Genomic DNA, 23841 nt, shown 5'->3' on the forward strand with positions numbered 1-23841 from the left:
GCAGTGAACGGTAGTTTCGTTCCGACTCTGTGTGCGGTGGCCACGTGCCTTCAGCACCGCAATGTCGCCATTCATAATCACATCGATAGCGGCCGCGGTTTCCTCCACAGCGGTTGAGGCAAACATTTTCGCTTGACTGGGTGCAAAGCTGTGGATGATGAAGAGCACTGGCTACATCGCGATGGACAGACAATCTGTTGGCGATCAGCCCACTGGCGAAGAAATAGTTGGGATGTGCACGTGGTAGTGCAAAACGTGTCGCAAATGAAGGCGCAAGTCGCTGCCGTGCTGCGAAGGAGTCGCGAGGCCTCGATCGCGAGCCTCGATCGCGAGCCTCGAACACGCGTTTTTGCTGCGTGGCACACTTCTGGTGACAGTCTCGCACACGAGCTGTTGCATTTGTCTTGTTTCGCGCAGCAGACGCTGTTGCGCACTCTGCACAAGATCACCTGATTAGTGGTATAGGTCAGTGCCACAATCACAAGCACTGAGGCAGATGCGAGAGGATAAAATAGCATGATCACAGCGCTGGAGCACGGTAGAAAATGACATGGTGACTGTGTGTGCACGACTGCACACAACGGAAGTACATCTCTGTTGGTACGATATGAAGTAAAACAAAAACATGATTCGGTTTGTATGTTTTATTATTTTTCTAAACTTTAATTCGTCTATTGAAGCAACAGATTAAACAAATAACTGATGTTGCCTTGAATAATTCTCTAAGTTAAGTGTCGCTATGAGTGACGTTACAGCACTGCCATGTACATAGGCGCACTTGCGCGATAGACGTTGACTGTCCGGCTGGGAGCGCGGTGCCCGCGAGGAGAAGGGCACACAGAGTTTGGTTTGAAATTTAAGCTTTTTCCTCGGCGCGTAAGGATGTAATACTTAGCTGACACGATCGTTAGCACGCATTGCATGCACTGCGCTTGTCAGCTCAAAATGACCAGACCTGGTGAAGGGCCCTCTATCGCCACATGTACAAGTATAAAGCTAAGGTTCTGTTGAAATGAGGCTGGTGAAGGGCCCCTTATCGCCACATGTACAAGTATAAAGCTAACGTTCTGTTGAAATGAGGCAGAACACTCTGCCAAATACAATTTCAACTTGCCTCTAAAAACAACAGCTATCAGAGATACGTAATGATAAATTCCATTTCAAGATGTTCTAGTGGTGGAAGGAAAAGATATAGCAGCACAGATCTGCACCAGAGAACAATAAGCGACACCATACCAAGCAAAAAAATTCATCTCGGGAAGTATTGCTCAGAGAGCAGCAGTACACACCAATTTTTGGACGAAATGCATTGGGATTCCTTTCTAGACAGGCTCCAATAGCCTTTTGACGTTCCTCTTCATGCTCCAGGTTATTGAAACAGTTATTGCAGTTGCAGCTATGACAAAACTCTCCATTGGCAAAACAGTCACAATACCTGTAACCAAGAGAAGAAAAGACTTAGCATGATGGGACTGAAATACTGCAAAGATTAGTTTCATGCATAAAAGATTGGCTAACAGCATTCGAAAAGTTCGAAAAGTTGAACCTCGTTATAATGAAGTCACATCTGACACAAAAATGGCTTCGTTCTAGCCTACATTTGTTATAAACATATATCTGTTACACTGTAATAGCTATGAGATAATTTTTTATTAACTTCGTTTCATCTGATAATTCATTATATTGAGGTTCAATTGTACTATGCAGCTAGATTCAACTACTTCATGAACATGGCTACTTGTATAGAATGTTCTAAACTAATGGTTTTCCCACTCAATTTTATCCAAGTGCCAGTTCGTTAAATTCAAGCATCAGTTAACTTAAACGAGACACCACTTAGCTGAAATGCTAACGGAAGGGCATGGGAAAGACTATTCTTATTATCCAAGAGAACGAAAAGACAACGTAATCACCAGATGACTTCTTACATGATAAAATGGCAATGTGAAAAGGTAGTCTTGGCTGGAGAGTCAAAGCAGATAGTTGTTCATGTGTAAGAAGGATTGCTAAGCAACTCCAGCACTGAAATTGTAATGTGAATTCATGAATTATTTGCCAGACCAAACTGTGTTTTTCAAACTCTGAATCACTGAATGTAAACACAAGTTTACACCCTTTTCACATAAGAGTGTCGAGTGGCTGCTGAACCAACAAAGACAGATTGAATAGACGAGAGCTGTCGCTGGGCTGTGCTCCCTAAAGGGCTGCAGAAAACATCTCCTTCTCTCCACAATCTCTCTATCACCCATTGAGAGTATATCTCCATCGAAGTGCAACAGCGGCCAATTCCTACGAACAAAAATTGATAAAACTCACTAAAGAATGAACATTCTTAATCCATTATGCAGCTGCATGGTTTTCATAATGCTGAAAATGCAGAAAATGTGGTGAAACTGAATTTTCAATGGACGATTGAAGGTGATATAAGTGGCCAGAGTGCATCTCTTGGTAAGCTCCATTGTTAGTAAACGTGATACATTTAACACTACAGAGTGCTCACTATTTCTTTAACTTGCACTATGTTTGCCTTTAGCAGCCCCTTAAAGGATGCTTAAACCATTCTTTGTAGCTGTGTACCAGCCTACAATGAACATATCACCAAGAATTTTTTACATGATGCCGTAATAGCAAAGCTTGATGAACAAATATGCAAGTGCTGCAGCTTCTCGCTTGCCTTCACTGAAGAACTCTCTCCTCCTCGCAGTGTACTCTCACTAATTTAATGAAGTACAGTGAAAGCTATAGGTCGCATCAACATACCAGAATACTACCATACAAATCACCTTCTGCACAACGTCGACTGAATTAAAGGGGCCCTGAACCACGCCTCGGGCTTGGTGAAATAACATAGTCTGTGGGTAGCATACGCTGCTGTGAACATCTCAGACAAGTTTTGCTGCCGTACGCGGTGTGTGGAGCTCGCAAGCGGAGTGCGAAGTCGCCTTTCTCTCAAACGTTCTCTTTTCTAACCGAAGCCTGCTCCTCACTTTCTTCTGGACGCTTTATTTCATAATAAAGCAGTTTCCATATGTGATTGCTATTGGTAGCTGCGGTCGGCTACACAACATAGATATTGTGGCCGCCACGGGGTGCTGCCACGAGTCCACTGGCTAAGCGCACTGCGGCTCGCTGCGTTTGGCTTACATTTAGCACGTCGTAGGCACCAAAATCGGAAATTTGAACTGCGCACCACGGTGACATTTAGAAGGCGGAGTGTTGTGGGCACGCCCCACACCGCCGTAACCTTTGCAGTACAAGGCACTGAAGACGGAATGGGAAAACAGCGGGGGTCGTGTTTGATGGCCAAAATCTCCGCTTCCGCTGAACGCATTGAAGTATTTTTTGTCGCAAAGTATTTCTGAAATAGCCTGTTTTCACTTCAAATCCCTTTCTCCACTTTGATAAAAAGTGATTCGGGGCCCCTTTAAAGCCTCATGAAGGGATCCGTGGCACACAATAGGCAAGCGCCACTACTTTCTCAGAACAAACAGTCCGCTCTCATCAAAACACCAAATTGGAACTATTATCACACGACAGCTGACCAATTAAGAGCTTTTACCCTGCTGACATCATGTGCAGGTTTCTCCTGGCATTGCGACATGTGATGAAGGCACTGGAAAAGCCTGGAGTGAAGTATGGGAGGAGAAGGAATGAACATTTATGGTTAGAAACAGCGAGAAAGTATTCTTCCTTCGCCCTAGGTGGGCGGTTCTCTCTGTCCAGAAAGCCAGAAAGCCATTGGCTAATGCCGCAGCCCGAGCCCGGTTCACCAGACTTCGCTGATCCTCCAGGCTCTGTACCGTTAACATTGCCTCCCACGTTTCTTCGGTGGCTTGTATAGGTTCTGAGGCATCGTCTTGACTGTTTTTCTTGCGGTGCGGGCACACCAATACCATGTGTTGGAGGGTGTCTGGTACATCATAATATCGGCATAGGTATGAGAATTTAGTGGGGTGCATCCGGTGCATGATAATTCCATGGACATATGTACTCGTTTGTAGTCTGAGGAGAGCAGTGGCTTCTTCCTTGCTTAATTTTGGATGTGGTAAAGGATATTCTCTTCTTTCAAGTCGGTAATGTTGCAGTATTACGGTGTAGTTGATGGGAATGTCCTCCACCCTCGTCGATTTCCGGATCCCGTGCGGCAGGAAATCCCGGCTGGTATGCTCTCCGGAGACAGCATGTGCTGCTTCGTTTCCTGCCAGGTGTTCGTAGCCTGGGGTCCATACAACATAGGTTTCAGGTAGTCCTTGGCGTCTTGATAGCTCTTTTAGAATTTTCATGGCTGTGGCAGAGATTTGGCCTTTTTGTAAGTTTCTACATGCGGTTTGCGAGTCGCTCAAGATGATTGCTGTGTCCTTGCATGTGGCGATGCCGAGGATGATGGCCACTTCCTCCGCCGTTTCTGGATTTCTGGCCGGCATGGTGGCAACGACTAGCTCATTCCCTTTGTTGTTGGTCATGGTAATTGCGTAGCCTCTTCTACCTGGCTATTTTGCCACATCTGTATATCTCGTGTTGGGGTTCCTTGAGTATTTCTTGCTTAGCACTCCAACTCTTGCTTGTCTTCTGTTTTTGTGGTGTGTTGCATGCATGTTTCGAGGTATGGGAGCGACTGAGATAGAGTCACGGAGAAGTGGCGGCAATCGGGCTTTCACGTCTGAGTCTGCTGTAAAGTTTTTGCTGTATGCGAGTTCGCGAAGTACTGCTCTTCCTGTTTGAGTCAGCTTAAGGCGTTCCAGCTGGCTGGCCCTGTGCGCTTCAATCATTTCTTCCCAGGTGTTATGGAGGCCAAGTCTGAGTAGTGTCGTGGTTGAGGTCGTACTGGGAAGTCCTAGTGCGCTCTTGATTGCCTTTCTGATGACGATGTTGAGTTTTTCAATTTCAGCTTTCTTGAGGAGTAGATACGGGGTGCCATATGTGATCCGGCTTATAAGGAGTGCTTGGATAATTTGGACGGTTTCTTGCTCTTTAAGTCCTCTTCATTGAGTGGTTATACGCCAAATGAATTTTAATTTACTTGATAAATTGCCTCTTTCAAAAATTAAGGAAACAAACTGCGCACTGTCTTTGACATACCCAAAATTTTGGATTAAGTGAATTTATTTCAGTTGATATTAAAGCCAAAGTGCTAAAATACATCAACTACGTAATTGGCACCATTACACGTCTAATGTAATCAAATATGATGTAACAAGTATTATAAAGAGAAAAGGTCACTTGCAATTTGAGGCACTGGGACTTGGTACAGTTGCAGGGCTTTCGGGGCCGTGAATTGTCTTCGCATGACGTCCTGAAATGTAAAGCGAGTGTCATCTGACCAGCAAACAAAACAAGGATGGTCATTTACACTCAAAGACAAACCCCAGTACATATTTCTACGATATCCCTGCTCCTTTCATAAAAAGTAAAACACCAAGAAAACAGGGAAGACTCATATGATTGCATAAATCTGAAAGGGCAGCTGCCTGCATAAAAACAACTTGTAAGCTATCTTCTCTCGGGTTTTCTACCGAGGACAGCTTTTCAACATCACAGCTTAAAGCACACACTAAGCAAAGGTACTCCCAATTTGTACAGATTTCTGAAAAAAGAAAAGTTCAAGAATATTCAAGGCCTTTCAAGGCACTGTCAAGATTTTTTCAAGAGTGTCACATAATCCGTGATACAGTAGCTCTAGAAAATAAAATTATTTATATGCACTTTCCAGTGGCACTAAACTATGCACTGATGCTCAAAAATGTTTCGGTATAAGTAGGCTTCACTCACTGTTCAGTAAACCAATTGGAAGTGGCACCTTGTGTGTGCATCATGCTTTCCCTGTGTCGTCTTTTTGCATACTACGCCTGATAATGCTGCAACTGCCCTGCATGGAGCATCTTCTGTCTGTGTAAAAGCACTATGCCATGTCATGCCACTGCCACATTAAAAACCATACACGCAGCAAACACTGCCACAGTATGCTCCAATAGGAAAAGACAAGGCAGAGTCATGTGATGTGCCTATGCAAGACAGGATCACAGGATGATGGAGATGAAGTGATCAACAGTGGTGAAACAGGAGATTTCTCTTCACTGGGGCAACTGCTTTCCTTGACAGTGTCTATATAGTTCACTCTCTGCCAACCCCAATGGGGCAGAATAAGCGGTTAAATAGAATGAAGGAAATCAAATGTTCAAAATGGGAAGTGTTTAGTTGAGGTAGTGATAACAAGAGCTTTTAAGCTTTCCTTTTCGCTCTCTTTCCTTCTGCTAGTTTTTAAACTGTACAAAGCCTATCTGTCTCTGCTTCTTGTTTTCTAGGAAATCTAAGCCCACTGGTTTGACAACACCTGCACACACTTGAGGATTCTTCTGTTTCTGTCACCGCTACTTCTCGGAAGAACCCTTCCCCCCCCCACCCTTCTTGCTTTGCTGTCACAACTAAAGACTCGCCCTTTTTGAACATTTCGACTCCCCTCATCCCACTTTACACACCCACTTATTCTCCCCCAACGGGGCTGTCCAAGAGTGAGCTATATAAAGAGAAAGCAGTTGTCCTCTTGTCAAAACATGGCTCCACCGACATCTCTTGTTTGACCATTGGTGTTGTAGCTATAAATGATCATGACTCAACAAAACAGGCATATTGACAAGAATGAATCATCACACTTCAAAAGTTAATAATCATATCCTGCATAAAAACACCATAAGTGGTTATCATTTGGGCTGCAACATATGCTGCCCAACCATGGTGTACCTCGCAGAGGTTTGGTGGGTAAAAATAAACCACAAACAGCATAGGAAGCTGATTGAAAAGTCTCATGTGTGAACCCAATTTTTTTCTTGCCTTTGCTGGAAGAAATTACAAATGCAGAAAACAAGCAGCCTGTGTCATCAATTCGCCTGACCAAGACGCAAACACAAAAGTACAAAAGCGTTTATTACAGACACATTTATGTATAAAAGCACTCCATACAAGCCAACTTCAAAGCAACTGGTACAGAGGTCAACACTCATGTCAAGAACAATGAAGCGTCGCGCTCGGGACTGCACGAGCGACATCTACAGTTTGAAATAGGCCACATCTGAGCATGCGCGGTGCCAATGATGCGCCTGCCTCGCGTTTTCTCTCCTTGTTTATCGCCGCGGCTGCAACAACTGCTTTGGTCGGCAGAAGCGCTGTCAACGGTGTAGCGCCGCCAAAAAAGAAAAACGTAAGGAATTGGCCGGCTCGGCGCCCTTATACTCTAGTTCACTATACTTATACTGCAGGCTTATTCCCAGTTCGTGGTATCGTCATATTACTATTGCGTCGGACATATATCTCGCGCATCGCGCCGTGGATTTTGCATAACGCATTGCTTTTATTGCCGTCTGTTAGGAGTGAATTTTACAAACCTACTTTCATCGTTTATTGGTTGTCAACCCGCCAACATTAATTGCGAATAATTGTAGGTTTCGATCGCACATACAGAAAATTGCTGCCTAAATATCCTGAACTTATGAGATTTATTGAAATCAACACATGCAGGTACCTCAAGAATGCTGTCAAATGTAAGCACAACATACATGAGTAGTAAGCGGAGGCATTTGCTTGTGTGTTTCGTGAGCGAACATTGTCAATGATAACATTGCCAATAAGAATAAGCTTAAAGCATAGCTTGCACCGAGTGCCGAGAACGATTCGCTGCATTTTTTGTCTGTTTACTTGCTTGTTTGTTTTTGTTTTTGTGCTACACCGTTGACAGCGCTTTTGACGGCCAAAGCAGTTGTTGCAGCCACGGTGATAAAAAAGGATAAAAATGCAATGCCGGCGCATCATTGGCGCTGTGCATGCTCAGATGTGGCCTATTTCAAACTGCAGATGTCGCTCGTGCAGTCTCGAGCGCGACGTTCCGTCGTTCTAGACATAAGTGTTGACCTCTGTACAACACCTTATGCATGGTTGTTTCACTTGGCTCAACATCAAGGGCTGTCTGTTATAGAGGAGAAATAGCCATGCCTAATAAAGTAAGAGTTTTCAGGGAATATAAAAATTTTCAGGACTTCCAAGTGTTTCACAGACCTGTACAAACCCTGGACATGGATAGTAAACAAGAAAAGACAACACAGGTGGACCTCAATATTATGAATCCTAATTCATAAAAAATGTAAATGTAATGAATTCGTTAGTTTTCTGGACTTGGTACTTCTACTGCAATATATATACAGGGTGTTTCAGCGAACACTTTCAAAAATTCTTAAAGGTTGCCTGTGGCACATAGCCCAATTCTAGTTAATGAGCTGGTCTACTCGAAGAGGCGGACATTACTTGCACAAAAAATTGAAATGCATAATAGAATAATTAACAAAAAAGTAGTAATTAAGTTTTTAACTAATTACCTGATAGCCCATATTGCAATTTACAAATTGTAGCCGTGGACTTCGCAAGGCGGATCCACTTGGAATGAATTCTCGGGATGACACCAGTTTCGAGATATTAATTCCCGAACTTTGTGGAGAAATGCATTGGCGTTGCAGTTAGTTTGTTAACAAAACATCGCTTAATGCATTGAAGCACAAAATTAACTGGAACGCCAATGCATTTCTCCACAAAGTTCGGGAATTAATATCTCGAAACTGGTGTCATCCTGAGAACTAATTCCAAGTGGATCCGCCTTGCGAACTCCTCGGCTACAATTTGTAAATTGCAATATAGGCCATCAGGTAATTAGTTAAAAACTTAATTAGTGAATTTTTGTTGATTAGTTGATTATGCATTTCAACTTTTTCTGCAAGTAATGTCCGCCTTTTCGAGTAGACCAGCTCATTAACTAGAATTGGGCTATCTGCCACAGGCAACCTTTAATAAATTTTGGAAGTGTTCGCTGAAACACCCTGTATATACTAATAATGCAATTTGAGAAAGTGCTTTTGCATCACAGCTCCATGTTAAAATCGTCCTGCCTTCATGACTCCATGGCTGCTTTCCTAACAAGCAAAGAAGGGAAACAAGAGACCTACTGAAACAGTAGTATTAGGTTTTATGCATATTTCCATACACAAGCACCACTGGCAAGTGTAGGCGAGCATGTGTCGAGTAAAATATCTTAATAAAATTTAGTCTTTTCTTACAGCAGGAAATGCAGAGAAGGGCCATTTTCTTTTTCTTCTTTATATTTGTTTTCTTTCTTCTACCTACAGTGCTGTCAAGTGTTCCTGTTCTACTGGCGCCGGCAGTGAGTGCACTACAGCTCAGACCACATACCGTAGACTTCCGTTAAATCGACTCAGCCTAATCTGATCCTGACCGAAAGTCCTGGCTGGCCCACATGCATTTCTATGGGCCCAACCATTCGTTATTTCAATCCTCAAATTTCCCTTCGCTGGATAATTCGAACTTAACCAGTCACTGTACACTCGCCTGAATCTTATGCCAATAGAAACCGCTTTAGCGGCAGCGTCTGTCTCAGCGGAGCTTAGGGGACAGTGAATTCCTTGAACACACATAATCTCCAGTCTTGAAAACGCATATTTTTGGCCTGCCCTAGGAATATTTTCAAGCAAGAACTGCGGCTCACAATGTCTGATTACGGTAGTTACCTGATTCTAAACCCCCCCCCCCTTTTTTTTTCCCAAGAAAATTAGGCTGAAAATTGCCTGCGTGGTGCTATCGGACACGAAACCTAAACCACCTTCGCAATTCTTGCATGCTCTTCCGCATAACACAAACGTATTGCGGCAAAGCTGACTTTAAAAACCGTGCGGCGAAACCATTGTGCAACACATATTAGAGAATTGCCCATTTTTCTTGCTAAAAAATCAGGAGCGCATTAGATTTCCACATTGGTTAGGTGCTTTAATGACATTTTTACTTTAGTTTTCTACATTGGACACATATAAAGTGGGCACGTATTTGATTCTGGGACGTGTAGAATAAAGCAAATACTGCCAAATGAGTACTATGTTTTCGGCGTCTTTTTTCTGCATCTTGATTAATTTGACCCGCCAGATAATTTGATCAATTTCATTGGTCCTGTGAGGTTCGAATTAACGGAAGTAGACGGTATAACGTAAATGCTTATAGTGCAGGATCGCATTTACCGTGACATTGAAACGGCGTGTGCTGGCAGCAGAGAGCAATGAGGGCTATGCATATACAGATAACCCGCGGAACAAATAAACAAGGAGCTTAAAAAACAAACAGTGCACCTGCCGCAGCAACAGCGCACTGTATAAGTCATACGGCATAAGGCATTCTGCAGAAGCATGGCAGAAGTTGTGAACCCACTAGGCGAAGAAGACTGCTTTGCGCCTCTGCTCTAGGCCTCCATGAGACTGATCTCGGAGGCTATGCTCTGCTCCGCCCACCTATCAGTGCTTGGTCATTGGCATTGCGCTTCGAGTTAAACTCTGCATTGAACATGTGCGTTTTGTCGCTCTTAGACTTTTCAGTTCGTGTGTGTAAATACTTTCCTCTTTTGCATTTTTTATTTCCATGTGAAGACTGTCTGTAAAGGCGGTCCCCCGGAATTAAGCTTTCAGCGTTGACATATTTAAAACAATGCAAACATGCCAGTCCCAAACTTCGATTGTCAGATACATGCGGCTGCATGGTCTACAGTAAAACGTTGTTATTTTGGATTTCACGGGAGCGAAAGAAATGTCCGATTAACCGAATGTCGAATTATCGAGGATATCCGGAAAACAATAAGCAAATACTTACATCAACATGCTTTTATTTAGTGAATCAATCAGCAAATCCTGTTGCGATTTTGCACAAAAGCAGAGTGGAAAATGAAATTCTCGTCATCTCGTGACTCACTGGCTCTTGCAGTCTCGAGACTTCCTTTGCAGCACGGCCGCGGCACGCACCTTCATTTGCGACACGCTTTGCACTACTGCGCGCATATCCCAATTATGTTTTCGCCAGTGAGCTTGCCAACAGATCGTCCGTCCATCGCGATGTATCTGGTGCTCTTCATCCTCGACAGCTTTGCACCAAGTCAAAACGAAACAACCGTTTGCCGCAACCGCTGTGGAGAAAACTGCGGCCGCTATCAACACGATTATGAACAGCGACTTTGCGGTGCTGAAGGCACACCGCCGACACAAGTACCGAGTCGGAACGAAACTACTATTCACTGCTATAACTGTGGACGAAGCCGCGGTCGCAATCGATGCAATCATGGATAGCCACTACGAAGTTTTTTTGGCACATGGCCGACGCGCGTGCCAAGTCAGAACAAAACTACCGTTTGCCGCAACGCAAGAATAAAGGCTTTAAAAGCAAGAAGCGTTCCAGCATTGCTGTCATTCATGTACCATTTCTAAAGCCCCTCTATGTAAAAAGTGGCGTCACGCTTTGAAGAATGCCGCCTCCTCCTCGCACACCCTGTCCGAGGCCGACGCCGCGTCGGTATAGGCCTAATGGCATCACGTGGACCGTCGCACTGCCGGGCGCTAGCTGCGTTTGTTCACGATCACGCTCCATCGCCATTTTCGCCCGAGAAGCATCTACCGACTGGTGAGGAGCACAACGATAGCGGCGAACACAGTCGGCGATCTTCGAAATCTGATCAGCGACGAAAGATAAACAAGTGCATGTGTTTCAAGCAGTGTAGGCGGCGCCACGGTCGAGAAAGGAGTGCGAAAGAAAGGAGAAACGAGAAGAAGAGAAGGCGGAGGAGGAGAGTGTCGCTACTTTTTATATAGAGGGGCTTTAACCATTTCCACTGATGACTATGGCAATGCGGACTCCGCCTCCAGCCGGACGCTAGCGCCGTTATTGCTCTTTTGCGTCACACATTAGCGGCACTCCTCACTCGCCGAGCTCTGAAAGTTGTCCAAATTAACCGATCTGCGGCCAAATACATCAGAATTAACGAGTTTGACTGCACTGAATAATGCATACGCCGGCCGGGACCAGATGACAAGTCCGAATTCTCCATTTTCTGAATTAACGAGGTTTTACTGTACACATTTTACACATGTGCAGGCTCTGAAAATCGTTTTCGTCATAGTGCAGTGGAAGTTAGCACTGGTTAGGCCACTAGGCCTAACCAGTGCCACTTTGTCAGCTGACTCGATATGGTGCTGACTTGACATAGTGGCAGCTGTGTTCATGGCTGCCATGTATGCAGCATCGCGTGTGCTGAACTCCAGATATCTATTCAAGACTCTGGTAGCTTACATTATAAGCCACCCACACTGTAATAAGTACATTGTGGTCTCGCACATCACCACTAGGCGGTGATAGCATACTATATTTTGTTACAGCGTTCTAACCAAAGAAAAGATGGAACTGGTCCTACCAGAGGTGATGCCTATGAGTTCTGATATACACTAAACCCTCGCTGACTCAAACTCAGATATCTCGAAATATTGGTAAAGCCACGATTTTTTTCCCGTCGTGGTTTTATCCTCATGTTTTTTTCACCTCTTAACTCAAAAATTTGTTGCGCCGAACTCCGGTGGTCTTGAAGACTCGACTTCGAAAATACCAGGGGTAACAGGGCAGCACTGGCATCACCGCTTGCACTTGCTTTAGCTCGATAGCCAAGCCAGACACCGCCCCTGGCCGCACTCTCCACTTTTCTCCTTTTTTCTGCCTATCACCGCTGATGCCCACTTGCTCAGCTGCTCTCTTCCATTTTGCTGTGGTCTCACGTAGCAGCGGTGAGCTGGGAGTCGAAGTCCTTTTTTTTTTCTTCTCGCATGTAGGACGCTGTCAATGATGCATCAATGAAGCATGATGCAGTGCATTAATCGTGATGTTGAGAAAGATGATCAGCACTTTTTGGGCAAGCGCGATCAGCCCATGTGCTGCACCCAAAAGAAGCCAGCATGCGAGCCCAAAGCATTTCAGCAAGGTCACGGCTTGAAAGGACACTCGTTTCGTGCTTGCGCAACAGTGAGGCGTAAATGCCTGTCACTCGTGACTGTCTGCTAAAGGCGTGACAATTGCAATCTTGCGCAGTCCAGCTTTGGCTTTCAAAGTGATTTATTGTCCGGAATTTATTACAATGCAGAAAGTAACAGCGTCAGCTTTTTGGATGTCTAGAACTGGTTTTGCTTGGTAACTGGCTTCAAATAGTGCATTAGGATCAATCGTCTTGACTCTGTGCCAAGCACGTTGTCTTGGCACAGTGCCAGTAATGACGTTGCCCGTAGACGTCGATGTGTCAGATGCTGATGCACGCATAAGTGACCAAGAATACTTATGGACAGCATTTTCGAAAGGCTCCACGTGGTCTATGTGCGGCCAGAGGCTTTATTTTTGTGATTACACCATCTCGAAACTCCACGTATCTCAACATTCTTAGGGCCCATTCTCACTTGCGACTAGACGACATCCCGCGACCAATTGAGACTGGCGACCAGAAAGCTACTCAAGACGACTGATGACAAATGCGACCGATGAGTCGCTAAACCGAAATGTCTCGTGATATGCCATTCACGTCTGCTTGCAATGTCATCGCCGCGTAAAATAAGCGTCAGCGTATACGGATGTTCTGTTCCTTCGCATCTGATTGGTTCAGCTGATCTGCGACTGCGGTCGCGTGACTGAAAAATTCAGCAGTGAGCGACTGGCCCGAAACAGTTGCCTTTCGAGAAAAGCGACCATTTGCTACTACTTGCAACTAACTTGGTCGCGCGACCTCGCCTAGTCGCAAGTGTTAACGGGCCCTTAAGGTGAAAGCCTTAGATTTAGATGACTCATGGGTCAAAAAATCCGATGTCCGGCGTTAAGGCACCAAAATTCGTGGTGCCACCATGTGGCACCTTCATTAAATAGAGTTAAGTAAATTCTTTGGTGGGAGTCGAACCAACCTTTGGTGTTAATTAAGGTGAAGTTAATTAAGATAGAGTTAATTAAGGCATTCGAACCGACAACCTTTTGTGGGACTCGCACCCTCGACCTTTGGTGGGAGTTGAACCCATGACCTCAGGTATTAAGGCAAAGTTAATCAAGGCGAGGTTAATTAATATAAAGTTAATGAAGGTACTCGAAATCACAACCTTTGATGGAACCTAATACTACTGTTTCAGTAGGTCTCTTTTTCACCTTGTAAAGTTGCAAAATAAAGTTGCTTTGATTGAGTCGAACCCATGACCTCTGGTGTTTATTACAGTATTATCTCATTACTATGAACCCCACATTAACGAACTTTTCAGATTAACAAACTTTTTATAAATCCCCATGCTGACTTTTTATAGTTTCAATGTAAAAATATTTCAGTACAACAAACTTCAGAATACCGAACTTTTCAGAATAACGATCGTTATTCAGTTTCCGTGTCATGTTAACAACACCTCAGTACTACGAACTCATATTCCAAAATTTGGCATTCTTAGATTTTCGTGTATCCAGTCACGGCAGCCGAAAGAGGAGGTTAGCAGATGACAAGGTGCAGAAAGCGGAGGCTGCGGCGCACGGGTCCGGAAAACCTGAGACGGCGCCTGAGGGACAAAAAAAAAAAAAAACTACGCTGGCACGCAGCATCAGTGCGTCGGGAAGCGGGGCGGCCGCCTCTCGAAAGGCCAATCGCCCATGCACTATAATCACTCCACGAGTTGTGAAAAAAGACTCAAAAGCAGCGCGGGCTGCGTGACGATCATGCGAATCGCTGACAGCAGTTTGTCACAAGAGAAGTGGCTGTCGCCCGCATGCGCATACTGGTTCTTTCGCGCACCCCTTTTCCGTACCACCCAGCCCTCAGATGACACGCCGCGGTGCGTTGCAATGGATTTGTCCCTGGTTTAGGACGGCACCCTTGCGCTCTACACCGGCGCAGTGTGCCCGAAGGCCCCACGTGGACGGATATTCCAACAGCGCAGCTCAGTAGAGCAGCGGCACCAGAGGGGCCCGAAGGCGCGCATTGGGTCGGGCATGACCACAAAATACTTTGGCTCTCGACTAGCGCTTTTTCGTTTCGAGGCAGGGTAACAGCGGGTGAGCTGAACAGTCAGGCGAGCCGTTCTTTCTGAGAAGGTCGCGAAGTGGCGATTGTCACGCGCAGGACCTTTCGACGGTCCAGCGCGTTTGCTGAGGCGACGACTCATCAGGTTTTGCGAGCGCATGTTCCGCCGACAAGTGTCACCTAGCAACGGAGGTGCATCTCTTCCTTCTTTCGCCCTTCTTTCCGCACTCCTCTTTCGCGCTTTCTGCGGCCGTAGTAGCTACGCGCGCGGAGAAATGTAACCTGCGTACTCGCGGAGATGCCAAACGGTCACACTTCGTACTTTCCGGGCGGTGTCAGTTACGTGCACTTGCGCTTTCAAGTAGTTCAGGTGTCCGCCTCGAGCGAGACAGTTGCGGTGTCCACGGCAAGGATTGTGAAAACAAACAAACAAGAAAAACATTGGGCTTTGGAGGCGACATAGAGCTTCCTTTTTGTCGGTAGTTTTCTCGGCGTCAGCATTTATTTTGAGTGCGTCACTGTTATTACACAGTCGTGCGTGGCGCCGGAATCTATGGCAAATAGCAACAGCCAAGAGCCAACAGCAACGCCTTCATGGATAGCTCATATGGTGACTTTCACTATAACGACTTTTCAGAATAACGAACCATTTACCGTGGTCCCCTGAAGTTCGTTATATCGAGATTTTACTGTAAAGCAAAGTCGAACGCACAGCCTTTGGTGGGAGAAAACGAGTAACAGTAGGATGTAACAACGCATTTGAATGAGAATGACAGGTGAGCGTGCAGGCTTTCGCCTTCATCCTCTTTAGTGTATGATAAAGTGACTGTCAACTTTCTGCGGTATCTAAGGCTTGGAGTTAATGGGAGTTTACTGGCACTTCCTTTCTGCTCCAATAATCTGTTTTTACATTCATTTTTCCCAAAGACAAACAGAGAGTGCAATCACCTTTGCCCCTCCATTGCTGCCATTGAAGACAGAAGAGTGTTCAAGTCTGCAGCGAATTACCACTTTTCAACGCAGCTGCAAATCACGTTTCCCTTTACACTTCAGAGTTTTTGTTTTTGTTTCTGAAAATATTCCGTACACACCCCTTCTGTAACACCTGCTGGGCCTTGAAGATATGCTAATAAAAAAGTACTAATTAATAAATAATTCGCTGCTCTCTACCGCATGCACCTGTATAGTTTCTCCCAAGATTTTATTCATAAATGCTTACAAGGAAGACTGCTCACCAGAAGTGTTATGGGAGCTTACAGAAGCCTTGCTTTAACATACTACTTCGCTAAACGATGTTTACAGCTTTGCTATTAAAGTCCAACAGCATTACAGTTGTTACCTTTATTAAACTGTGGTAAACGAACAAATGATAGGAAACTTCCTATGGAAGGGGTGCAACACTTCCTCGCGTTAGAGGAGAGGTTACAGAGAGGATTAAAAAAAAAAAAAAACGCGGAGGGCAAATGTCATATAAAATTGGAATGAGAAAGTGAGGAAAAAAGAGCAGGCTAAGTAAGAGTTAGGAGAGGCAAGCACTGGAGCACCGCATAGAGTACTGAAAGTGTATATGTAACCACAAAGCACCAAAGATAAAAGCAAATGGAGATTCATATTATTTCACTGAACACATTAATCAAGTGTTGAAAAGATAGGATCCTTACAAAAAAAAATATAGGGAACTGCAGAGACATGCTATTTCAGCCATGACATTTCTTAAATGTAAAAAAATAAATAAGATAAAAAAATTAACAAAATAAAAAGGCACTTTGCAAACAAAGCATAAAAGGACAAAGGATTTTTTGCACACACCCGTTGACTTGAGCTTTAGCGGGAGGCACTGCTGCTGCTGGTGGTTCTCTGTGGTCAGGCCCCGTGGAGACACTGGTTGTGGTAGGTGCAGTGGCGGCTGCAATGGGTACAAAGCCTCCTGAGCTGCCCAGGAGGCCAGTCCCCGTCTGAAACACCACCCGTGATGTGCCTGCTGAAGGGGATGCTGACGGCTGCGTGCCCTGCTGGAACTGCAAGCAGTACATGGGTGCTCCTGTATCTCGCTCCTCTGCTCAAGCAGTGGCCAGTAAACCAGCTCCTTCAAGGGAAGGATGGCGTCAGTTCACTCATGCACTACACTTCTGGCCAATGAAGAAGCAACCAGCACAGTCAGCACAAGTTTGGCTGCACCAATAGCATGCTCGGGTGCTCTGTCATCTGGCATGCTGTCTGTGGAGAAAATGACTGAGTGCCAAATGCCAGCAAGCACTTTGGTGCCAGTGTATCCTACAAAAACAATGATTATGTACAGTTTCTTGGCAGCAAACTTTTACAAATGTTTGTTAACAACTCCAACGGCAGTATAGAAGGAACTGAGCGGATGCACATACACCCAGGCAGCACTCTCAATGAGGCTTTGCTGCTTTGATCACCACAAAAAATGTTGCGGCTCAATAAGTAGCAGCAATGCCACGGTGCTGGAGGCAACTACTGCCACTGACCATGCCAAATCAAAAGACACAAGAAAGAATCTGGCTAAAAATGCCTACCTGGGCCACATACTGGGCAGGCACCACCACAAAAGCATTTTGCATGGATGTTCCCCCAGTGGAAATGAGTGCTGCTGTCGACAGGCTACTCAGCTGTCCGGTTGGCATTGATGGGCGCACTGATGTAGCAGATGCAGGGATCAGTACTCGCTGTGAGGTGGTCACTGTCACACCTGTCGATGATCCCTGCATCAAAAGATAGCCAAAGCAATGTGCAGATACTAAATATACTGACTGGGTGCTGACTTGATGATGATTTGGTTTTAATGGCGCAAGGGCCAGTTCTGGCCAAAGAACGCCATACACATGATACAATTAGTTAACAATGGTTAATGAAGTCTCAGATGCACCATGGCTGTAGAGTGGCCTAAAATCAGTCACTGTGTGAGTGCGTCATATATGTGCACTAGTAGCACTGATGCTTTACCCAGGTCCTTGAGCGCAAGAACCTGAGGGCACATGCTCCTAATACTACTTCCGCAGCAGCAGCCTCTGATAAGAGGCCGTGCTACAGATCACTTGGATGCATAACATTCAGTACACCTGCATGCTTTAAAAAAGCTAATCATAAGAAGCCAACAAACATTAACACCAAGGACAACATAGGGGAAATTACTTGTACTTACTAATTGAATTAAAGAAATGATAAATTAATGGAAAATGAAAATGGATGAAAAAACAACTGTCCGCAGGTGGGGAACGAACCCACGTCTTCGCATTACGCGTGCGATGCTCTCACCATTGAGCTACCACAGAACCGTTTTCCCATCCACTTGCTGGGGTATTTATGTTTAACAACTAGAACTAACCCTGGGAGTGTTAGCGAGCGCCACCACTCACAAACCTTGGGGCGGATGTGGAACATCCTTTCTGCCGCAGGCGTCACTGTGTTAGTTCTAGTTGTAAAACATAAATACCCCAGAAAGTGGATGGAAAAACAGTTCCGCGGTAGCTCAATGGTGAGAGCATCGCACGCGTAATGCGAAGACGTGGGTTCGTTCCCCACCTGCGGACAGTTGTTTTTTCATCCATTTTCATTTTCCAATAATTTATCATTGCTTTAATTCAATTAGTAAGTACAAGTAATTTCCCCTATGTTGTCCTTGGTGTTAATGTTTGTTGGCTTCTTATGATATGATTAATAAAAATCGGGCCCCTCGGTTCCCTTTCTTCTCGTTAAAAAAGCTAAGGTTGATTTAACGTCAGAGCGGTCTGTTGCCTAGGAACATTGCTGGATGTAATGGACCTTGTTCACGGCGTAGTAAATAAAAGTTTTTTTTTTTTTTTTTCTGTGAGTCTCTAGTGCACGACATTCGATTAACACGTGAAGGACAGTTACAGTAGTGCCACATTTACCACTACTGACACTGCTGCTACCACTGCTGGTACCGCTGCTGACTTGAAACTCCACAATTTATGAGTACAGATAAAAGGACTGTGGCTCAGCAACAACAAAACAATTCCTAACAGTGAGTCCTGACAATATCAAATCATTTAATTTGAACTTTCAGCCCACACTGTTTGTTTTCAACACAGCTGGAAATACAATATGGTCCCCCCCTTCCCTCTCTTCCTTTTTTTTACTGCACGGCATCCACAAGTTGTAGCGGATAACCAAAATATGCAATGGAGCCTGGTGAGGGGCCCTTAAATAAGAGCATGCTTACATGATTAGCACGTTTGCGTAATACGTTTGAACAACTTCCTTTTGTGATGGGGTTAAAAAGAATTTTTGAGCAACAGTCAGTCTTTTTTTACCCTAGCTACACTGACGTGAGCAAAGTAAACAATGAAGCACTATTTGACATTATTCACACAGCGGCTCATGGCGGCCTCTTTGAAGCAAGCACCACTTTCCAAAAGGTCCACCGGGAGCTATGTCACATCCCTGCAGTAGTTTTCCTAGTGCTATGGATGAAGTGACAAAATCTCCTTGCAGTGTTAGAAACAATCGGTGAAATGGCTCACCTAACCCATTATGGAAGTCATACCTGCTGGGCTGAAATAGCTGGGGCAATGGGCACTGTCAACCGCACACCAGGAGGCAAAGTTGCACTGGCAGTGCTTGATGCTACGGTCACAGGTACTGCTGGCACAAGAGGCCTTGCTGAGGTTACAGGCACAAGGGTTGGTGGCTTGGCTGCTGCAAATGCCAGCCCCATCAGAAAATACAGGTGGTGCCAAGGGATGACAATTTACAGTCAATAAATGTACAACAAAGGCTAGAGGGAACGACATATCCCCAAAGTAGTGCCACATATACTGAAGTTTCAGTGCACGTAGCACATACCATTTGCAATTAGCCAATGTGAGAAAGCACCTCGACGTAATATTCAGAACCATGCTTCAAATATGTGAGGCTTTACAGAAACCTCAGTTCACCTTTTAGCATGAGACGGGCTCAACCACTAAACTGGTCTGGAAAGCCATCTTTTCAAGGTCTTTGGGAAGATGCAGATGAACATGCACGTGCGCAGACACTTTGCTGCATGACTTCAGCCATTGCTTGAGTGTGTATTGTTATCACTGGCAAGCTACAAATGGGTGTAACAGCAGCCCCTATCATGCATCTCATTTTTTGCCCAAGTAATGCAACCATATAAGCGTAGGCAAGAAAAAAAAAAAAAGGACAATTTACTACTTACGTTCCCTGCTAGTGCTCTACACTCCAAGCTGAAAAAGTTAGTTCATAAAGGTTCTATGGTCTGCAGTCAATAGCTGGAGGTCACATGACTAGGGACATACGGTGAAGCTAATATTGAGGCACATTGAATACGTTTACCATAGCGTGATCAATCACAATCATGGCACAATCAAGGCACAATCACGCAATGAAGAGACTTTTTTAGTGCTAAAATTGCTTTACTCAAAAAGACCTTCTTTTGACCTATAGATGGATGGTAGGATAGTCACATACAAAGCAAGGAGTAAGCGGGCAATATCAAGATATCTGCATGAGAAAAATAAATAAAAGACCCTTGCACTAATATAAGAAGATCAGCTAAGGCAGACAGAAATGCTCCAGACTTTTACACTTTGAAAAAACACCATTACAGAGTACATGTGAAACAAAACCCAGATTGAAAATTTCTATAGACTCAAGACCTTTCAAACACATTACACAGGCCAAGGCAGGCTAGGCTTCATTTTGAAGAGATGAAACTTGTTTCACCTGGGTGCAAGCACAATGGCCACTTTAACTTTTGTTACCGCACCTATAGAAATCGATCAAATTAAATCGAAAATTTGTCTTAGCATGCACTGTTAAACATCTCCATTGGAATTCTAGCAACATCATGCACTGTCTAAAATAACAACTGAACTTTAACTATTTGTCAGATTTCACTATTTTTGGCAGATTGGAGAGTCTGGAAAAATAAAACTTCGACTGGAGGTATTGTCTAGCTTCCAGTGCTCCTGGCACATCCTCAATAAAATAATGCAAAATTTGCACTTTGGCCGACACAGCAACATAATTTTTAAATGACAGTAGCACTGAAGACACAGAAGCTTCTCTCAGGATGTCTAATTTTCCGATACGACTTCTAGACTGTTTAAACAACGTTTCAAACAACAGTAGATGCTCAGGGGTGTGTTTTTTACTAAATGTGTTCGACTAATAACAAGTGGAACATTTATTTTCACACCATGGGTTGCTTTTACCCATCAGCGTTTTGACAGCGTATTTATAAATTATTACGAGCAGTCCTTCCCGTAGTGTGGAGTTTTCATTGACACAAGAGCACATAGTCGATTTCAGACCAACCTTCGAGCGGAGCTTGACTAGCAGTCGAATCTCTTACATTCTGAACACCACCTGTGCAAGTGCCCTTATTCATTACTGTACAATATTGTGCAACACTCCACATTACTGTACAGCACTGTACAGGAACAGAACGAAGCATGTGGAGGCTCCAGTACCAGCTGAACGCACACTAGACCACCTTGCTTTCACTGAAATGCTGATTGAACATAATAATCCAGTATGAGGAGGCTTCTGCATGCTCCTTGACCTGACAACCATTGCTTCACGAGCTCAAAGACTGCAGTAAAACACAAACCAAGTGCCTGCTGCAATGAGTAAAGACAAATGCTCCCAGTACAATAGGAGCTTACCCGTTTTCACACTTGTAAAGCTACTGCTTTCCCGCAAAGCATGGGCATCAGTATGGCTAGTAATGATGCCAACAAATCTTCATAATATTTTGCATGATATGACTTACAAAAGTTGGCAACTAGGAGTCAGGTGCATTTTTGCATATTTTAGAATTTTTTTACTCACATTTGCTAAAGATAGCACATTATTAACTTCATTTGTGTTCCTTGAGGTGCTTTTTTGAAGTTCCACAAAAGCATTCTCAAAAACTGTCTGAGCAATTATTACTGCTTTACATCCATTCAAAACAACAATGATCAGGCTATAATTTTATGTATTGTGGTATAGATTGGGACTAATACCTCCTTGAAATGAAACATTAAAACATAAAAGCCCGGAAAATGAGTCCATTTCTAGCGGTAACTAAAGACTTAAAATCATTCTATTTGTGCTTACCACCGAGGACTGTACTGGCTTGTGTGCTTGGTGCAGGAGCACTGACCAAGCGCACATAGTGAAACTTGCTGCCTGGAACTTGCACGGCTGCCGAACTGCTGCTCACAGATGTCACAAAACTACTGGTGCCGCTTGTTGCTACTGTACCACTTGGGCTCGACGTCTGAACAACAGCAGCCACTGTGCCAGCCCTTGACACAGCTACAGCTTGACCAATCTGAGGACATCAAGACAACATTTTCTTATCAAACTCATATTGCTGAAAGAAGACATGCATTATGCCAAGTCAGGTACACAAAAAAAGTTAACACCTTTTACAACTACTGCTAGTAGACTCTAAGCATGACGGCAAAAACAGGGACAAATGGATGGACATGGACAAGCACTACTACAGTCAAACCTCGTTGATATGTACCTGCTTAATGTGTGATTGCGGTTTATACATAGTCGAGAAGATTCCCCCACCAAGCCCTCATTTAACCCCATGTATTGGCTGACCGCTTAAACCGTAGTCGCTCATTGCCCACCAAATGTTCAGTGCATACTATTTTTCTTTCTTGTTCTACACGCACAGGCACAAAAATGCCAAAATCTCATGTGCGCAGATGTTCGATCCTCAAGTTGCAATGCCCGGACAACAGTCGCCAGCGATAATGAACTTAAAACACCGCCACCATGATGTATTACCTGCTCATACAGCTGTTGCCAATTGCCGCACATAAAAGCATGGCCTTCGAGATTAGCTCCCGGTAACGTGAAGAAACTGCCGGCAGGGGGAGCGAATTCGCTGTCGAATCTAATTCAAGTAGTAACCGCGGAGAAGCACATTTTATTGCAAAGGGCTTTTCTGCCATGGCCGTGGACGTCGCTGTGAGGTTCCGTATAAAGTCCAAACACAGCAACATCGTCGCCGCGCGCTGTACACTGTATGTGCGAGTGAAAGCTTGTGAGGGTCAGCCGACTCAATCAAGGATGGGCGGAAGGGCACTTCTTGTGTCGCGCAAGAGGCACAGCGTGGGAGGCGAGAAAGGGAGGGGTTTACTTCGGCGGCAGCCGCGCGGGCGCCGTACCTTGAAAGCGATCTGCGACATGGAAAAAGCGTGCGCCCGCGCGGGCCTCATCTTCAAAGTGATCTGCAGACAAAGTGCAACTAGTGCCGGTAGCTTCATAGGCGCTTTGCTTTCGACGTCTAGTTCGCGTTGAAGCGAGAGACGGCACGCTCACTGCTGCTGTCGTGCCTCCTCACTCCAGCGTTCTGACAGCGAGTTTCCGCGGTCATTGTGCAAGATGTGTTCATGTTTACCTGTGCATGCGTTACACCGTGCTTGTTAATTTAGTTAGTAAGCGGGGCCTCATGGACAAATTAGCTTGCGGCGTAATCGAGTTCGAAGATGCCGTCGTCACGGCAAGGCCACCACAGCGGCAAGTGAAGATCACCGATTTTTTGCTGCCTACCCGCAAATAAAGCCTGTCTAGTGCGTGTTTGAGAGCATCGTGACGTAGTTCTTTTCTAGCTGGTAAATAGCCGCTAAACTTGGCGGTTAATTCGTACATCGTGTAGTGTGTACCTCAACGTCGTTCCCGGCGAACTACAACTACGTATTAATGAGGTTTGACTGCAGTAGTACAGTAGAACACCGCTGATACGTTTCTCACGTGACCGTAAAAAAAAAAAGCGTAAGAGCTGGGAAACACAAGAGCCGAGAAACAGGAAAAATTGAGAACTGAGAGTAGCATTGAACTGCACACACTATTATTTTAATTCTTACGTGTGAAAAAAAAAGTCGTAGTTTCGCCCGAAAGCTGAAGCATCGATTGCGATAGCAAATTATTAGACAGCTATACAAAGTAAGGATAGCAGTTTTATC

General features: G+C 44.7%; 1 protein-coding gene across 7 annotated transcripts in view; it reads right to left on the reverse strand.

The window, feature by feature from the left end:
- LOC119436645 (protein lin-54 homolog) overlaps positions 1-23841 on the reverse strand; it is a 101290-nt gene that overhangs the window by 39171 nt on the left and 38278 nt on the right. For all 7 annotated transcript variants that reach the window (XM_049659445.1, XM_049659444.1, XM_049659443.1 and 4 more), the window contains 6 exons: positions 21974-22190; positions 19413-19564; positions 17422-17607; positions 16694-16902; positions 5225-5293; positions 1290-1435 (listed from right to left, as the gene is read on the reverse strand). In XM_049659445.1, the coding sequence (XP_049515402.1) occupies positions 1290-1435; positions 5225-5293; positions 16694-16902; positions 17422-17607; positions 19413-19564; positions 21974-22190 (979 nt within the window). The remainder of the gene's footprint in view (positions 1-1289; positions 1436-5224; positions 5294-16693; positions 16903-17421; positions 17608-19412; positions 19565-21973; positions 22191-23841) is intronic.

This window comes from Dermacentor silvarum, chromosome 1, assembly GCF_013339745.2.
Source record: "Dermacentor silvarum isolate Dsil-2018 chromosome 1, BIME_Dsil_1.4, whole genome shotgun sequence".
Lineage (NCBI taxonomy): Eukaryota > Metazoa > Arthropoda > Arachnida > Ixodida > Ixodidae > Dermacentor > Dermacentor silvarum.